At 48.6% G+C, this 4933-nt stretch overlaps 1 protein-coding gene across 1 annotated transcript in view; it reads left to right on the top strand.

The window, feature by feature from the left end:
* DCDC2C (doublecortin domain containing 2C) overlaps positions 1 to 4933 on the top strand; it is an 81432-nt gene that overhangs the window by 33260 nt on the left and 43239 nt on the right. Inside the window, exons 6-7 of the mRNA XM_014589769.1 lie at positions 3677 to 3803; positions 4535 to 4635. Of these exons, the coding sequence (XP_014445255.1) occupies positions 3677 to 3803; positions 4535 to 4635 (228 nt within the window). The remainder of the gene's footprint in view (positions 1 to 3676; positions 3804 to 4534; positions 4636 to 4933) is intronic.

Here is a 4933-nt window from a genome sequence, read left to right as displayed (position 1 = left end):
GCAGGAATGATGGTTGAGAAGCAGCTTCGTTAGGCTTTAAAGAATGTCTCCATTAGGACGCTGAAGACCTTCTGCCCAGACTTTACCTTCCTGTCCCCCCAGATCAAGCCAGGTTAGAGGACCCTGTTTATTCTCCCTGCATCTCTTTATTTTTAATTTTTAAAAATTAAAAAAAAAATCATAGTGCTCTATCTCTTTTGTCTTGCTAACTCTTGCCTTTCCCCTGCTCCCAAGGATGAGCCAATCACCAGCCATCTGTGTCTGCCCCCAAGGACGAGCCAATCACCAGCCATCTGTGTCTGAGTCTGAGCGGCCCTGTGGCACAGTGCACTAGCACAATGCGCAGTTTTCATTTTTTGCTTTAAATTTTTTTCTCTTTTTAAAACTTTTTTTTTTTCCCCTCTCTTTTTTGGTTGTTTCCTTTTCCTTTTCTTCTTACCTTTCTCACTTTTCTGCTCAGCCTCCACACACTGAGTTTCTGGTCAGGTCTAGGTGCTCAGTAGCCAAATACCTGAATACTTTCTGGGTAAGATTAATCCTCAATTTCCATTGAATCTGCTGCACAAAGGGAGGAAAACGGTACTGTTTAGAAATTGCAGGTCACCTCCTGCATGCCTCTGAATACTCAGATTTAACTAAAAAAACTAGGAAAAAATGTGTAATCCATCAGATGACCAGAAACCACTGCAGAGGCACAAGAAATAGGAAAAACCAAGAAAGCATCTCTCCTCTAAGGGAGAAAGAATAACTCCTCATCCTCCACAGACAATGCAAGGGAACTCGTGAACATATCTGATAAAGAATTTAAAATACTCATAGTGACAAAGCTAACAGAGATGCAAGAGAAGAGAGACAGCGAACTCCAGAAGATGCAGGAGAAGAGACACCAAGTTCCAGAAGGTGAGGAGATACACATCATAAAAAAGAATCAAATGGAATTGTCAGAGATGAAGGCTGTAATACAGGAAATCAAAACCTCCTTTGACAGTATTGAAAGCAGATTAGATCATGCAGAAGATTGAATCTCAGATGTAGAAGATAGAATCTCTGACCTAGAAAAATTCACCAAAAATAAAGAACCCCCCCAAATGAGAATAACATATGAGTAATACTAGATACCATTAGATGCCCAAATGTCAATACCATCACTATCTCAGAGGGTGAAGAAACTAACTAATAAGGGCATTGATAATCTATTCCATGAAGTCCTAGAAGAAAACTTTCTAAACCTAGGCAATCAGATATTCAGACCCAAGAAATACAAAGGACTCCACATAGAATCGACCCAAGAAGATCTTCTCTAAGGCACATCATAGCCAGATTGATCAAGACCACAGACAGAGACAGGATATTAAAATTGGTGAGAGAGAAACGTCAGGTTACTTTCAAAGGATAGCCCATCAGGCTAACGTCAGACCTCTTATTGGAAACAACGTGAACAAGGAAAGAATGGGAAAATAAAGTGTTGAGTGATAAGCAATTTTAACCAAGTATACTATAGCTGGCAAGATTATCCTTCTTATGGGAAGAGAAGACAAGAACATTCACAGATAAACAAAACCTGAAAGAATTTACCTACACCAGACCAGCTCTCTAAGAAGTGCTGAGGGGAGTGCTAGCCCAGAAAAACTAAAGTTGGACACACAGAAATAAGAGTACCAAAAACAGCCAAGAAAATGGCCAGCCTAATGGTAGGGACAAGTCTGGAATTGAATGCTAACTTCCAGAGGTTAAATGGAAAGATCGGACCACAGTAACACTGCACATTCAATGCAAGAGAAATTAATCATATGAGACTGAATTGGAGAAATAGAATTTTATGACTTTTGACTAAAATATTACTGATTTTCTTCTATGCTTTGTTTTCTGTATTTAAGGATTTTTCTCTTGAACTGTTGATAGTTTCATTTACCTACTATTTGAACTGAATCCTAACTTTTTCCCTGATTTAAGTCTTAAAATTTTTTGAATTTGATCTATTAAAACTAAAACCATTTTTCTTGAAATTAAAAAATGCAGTAAAAATAGCTATTTAGTGACTGCAGTCAGCTATATAGCCTCAGCTGGGTGCCATTTATAGTATGTTCACTTTACTCAGAGGTTTACACCTAAGTTAAACGTGTTCATAGATATGTATATATCAGCTGTGTTTGCTATGGAAAGTTTTCAGATTAATTAAGTTTTTTTCTTTTTTTGAAAATTTTTTGAGAGGTTTTTGGTATAGAGCGCATCGTAAAGACAGAGAGAGAGAGAGTGAGAAATCACCTCCGGGGGGGATGGCCATGCCCTAGTCTCTTCTCCTCCATTCTCCTCTCAGGATCTTGGGCATACACACCCGGTGTGAGTTTAAGCTGTAGGGTTCGGGTTTCGAACCGTGGTTGACTTCATGGGAGTCCAGTGACATAACCATTATGTCATCTGCTTGTCCCAGATTAATCAAGATCTTTAGTGAGTCAATAAAATGTGTAAAAAAAAGATATGGAAAACAACTTGTAGGTATCAGAGACAGTGTGGGAGGAGGGTGGGAAATGGCAGAGGGGGAGAGGTAGGGAATCAAGGTGGGGGAGAAAATATATTAGAAATAAGAAATGGAAAATTATTTGTTGATGATAACATGGATGGTAATAACCTTGATTAAGCTAATATATAGTGTATTCTGGATGGAAAATCTAATTTTGTACACTGTATTGACATACAGGGAATGAATGTAAATAAATAAATTAATTAAAAAAATAGAGTGTCTCAGACGGTAGAAAGGAGCCCCAACACACAGCTCCCTGCTGGGGTCCCCCGTGCACCAGCTTCAGGAGGGTGCTGCAGAGTGGTGTGAGCCCTTCTCCCTTGGGAGGGACTGTTTTGTCACCTTGTGGAAGGGGAGTGGACGGAAGAGGGTGGACAACGCGGAGCTGGAAGCGAGATTTCCTGGAGGTGCCGAGTCTCCTCTGCCATTTACCAGAAGGGCCTGCGCCTTCCTGACCCCGGACAGCGAGAGGACGGGGCTGCGGGCTTGCAGCCCTCACGGCTGTGCCCTCCTTTCCCTCTTACATGTTTGCTGCAGGGTGTGTGTGCTTGCTGGGGAGACAGAGCCAGAGAGACAGAGAGCGGACGTGGGAAATCACCCCTGGTGGTGGCGACGCCACAGTCCCTTCTCCAGTCCCTCTTGGGGTTTTGGGCATGCATGCACAGGTGCCTGGAGCGTTTTTCAAGCCTCCTGGTCTGGGACTTGAGCTGCGGGGGTCAGCCATGTGGGATCCGGTGCCTTCACCTCCATGCCACTGGCTGGCTCTACTTTTCTTTTTCTTTTTTTTTCTCCTCCATTCTCCTCTCGGGATCTTGGGCACACACGCACACGCGCCCGGCGTGAGTTTTAAGCCACCAGGTCCAGGACGCGAACCGCGGTCGACTACGTGGGAGTCCAGCGACATAGCCATTACGCTAACTGCTGGTTCCCAAGAAAGTCTTATTTCTGATGTCGTTGGTGTTTGTGACCCAGCCGCCCCAGTCTCCCGGTGACCCAGCAGCACAGGCTCACGTCACTGTGCCTGGCCTGGTAGGCTGGGCCGGGAATTGAACCTGGGCGTCCCTGCAACCCCAGCCCTGCACGGTGGTGCCCTTCTGCTTGCCCTGCCTAGCTGGGCCCGCCCAATATACTTCTCACTCTCAATTTGTACCTTAGGAGGATTCCAAAGCAAAAGAGCCTCATCTACAGGATGGCCTGCCGCCTAAGACCCAGGATTCTGTGTACTACGCCAAAGAGGGGGCGAGGCCAGAGCTGGCGGGCCCTGTGGTCCGCAGCGGGGCAGGTAAGGGGAAGCTTCCTTTGCAGAAGGCGGCCCAGGAGGCGGCCAGGCTGAGCATGGGGTGCGTGCACGTTTGGTCCCAGACAGATTTTATGCTGCGGAGATAGTTCTTGGCTTTGACCGCCCTACCTATTAATGACCGGTTCTGCTGTATGTCAGAGGTCGGCAGAGCAGAACAGCTTGTGTTGAAGGCTGTGGGATTCTCTGACTAGGAAGTCTGCAGGATAGAAATGGCAGCCACCTCGGTCCTGCAGCTGCGTGTCCGTCGGGCAGGGTGTGCCCGCCCCGAAAGGACTGACTGCCCAGAGGCCAGCAGGGCGGTCTGTGGGAAACCTGAGCCTCAGAGTCACGGATGCTGTTAGTCATTACGCGCCCCCTTCTGGTCACGAGGCATTTAAAGCTGGGTCCTCGGAACTCACTCGAGTGCAGTCCTAAGCGCGCACACACGGTCTTACCCCGCCATGAGGGGCGCTCAGCTCTGAGCGCTGCCCCCCAGTGTGTCTCCTTGACGTGAGACGAGAGATGAGAGACGTCCCCGCTCCGTTCACAGACTGGCGCTGCGGCTGGCGTGGGCACAGGCTGGCGGTGGAGGGTCTCAGGGCTGCTCTGAGCTGGATGCTGCTGGGAGTCACGTCCTTAGCACTCCCTCCCCTGGCCTCTGTTCCAGGGAGCGCATCTCAGGGTGGTCGGAAACGCGTGGCAGCCCCCGCTCACTCACCCTGTCTCTCCCTCAGAAGGCGACGTGTATACAGCCCCGACCCCTAACAAGGAGGCCCGGGGGGCGCCAGAAGTGAAAGAGGACCCCTGTATGCAAGTGGAGGTGCCCGTGGACCAGGTGGGTAGTGGGATTGGGGTGTCGGGCCTCAGTTCTGCTCCGTCAGCCCCAGCCCTCATCTCACCCTCAGCCACCTCCCTGCCCCCGACCCGCACATGTTCTGGGCTCCCAGGAGCCGCTGCTCACCTGCAGGCCCTGGGCCAGCGCTCCCAGGAGCCCCTCTCTCCCTCAGGAGCCTGTGCACATCGCAGTGTGTGACAGTGGCCGGGCTTCATCATTTCACGGTGGGTGTCCCTGTGCTGCTGGGCTGCCGGCTCTCCCCGAGAGTCAGGCACGGAGAGGCCCGTCATGGCTGGCC

Source organism: Tupaia chinensis, unplaced genomic scaffold (assembly GCF_000334495.1).
Source record: "Tupaia chinensis unplaced genomic scaffold, TupChi_1.0 Scaffold000377_5, whole genome shotgun sequence".
NCBI classification, from domain to species: Eukaryota; Metazoa; Chordata; class Mammalia; order Scandentia; family Tupaiidae; genus Tupaia; species Tupaia belangeri.
This window is presented reverse-complemented; position numbering and strand designations above follow the sequence as displayed.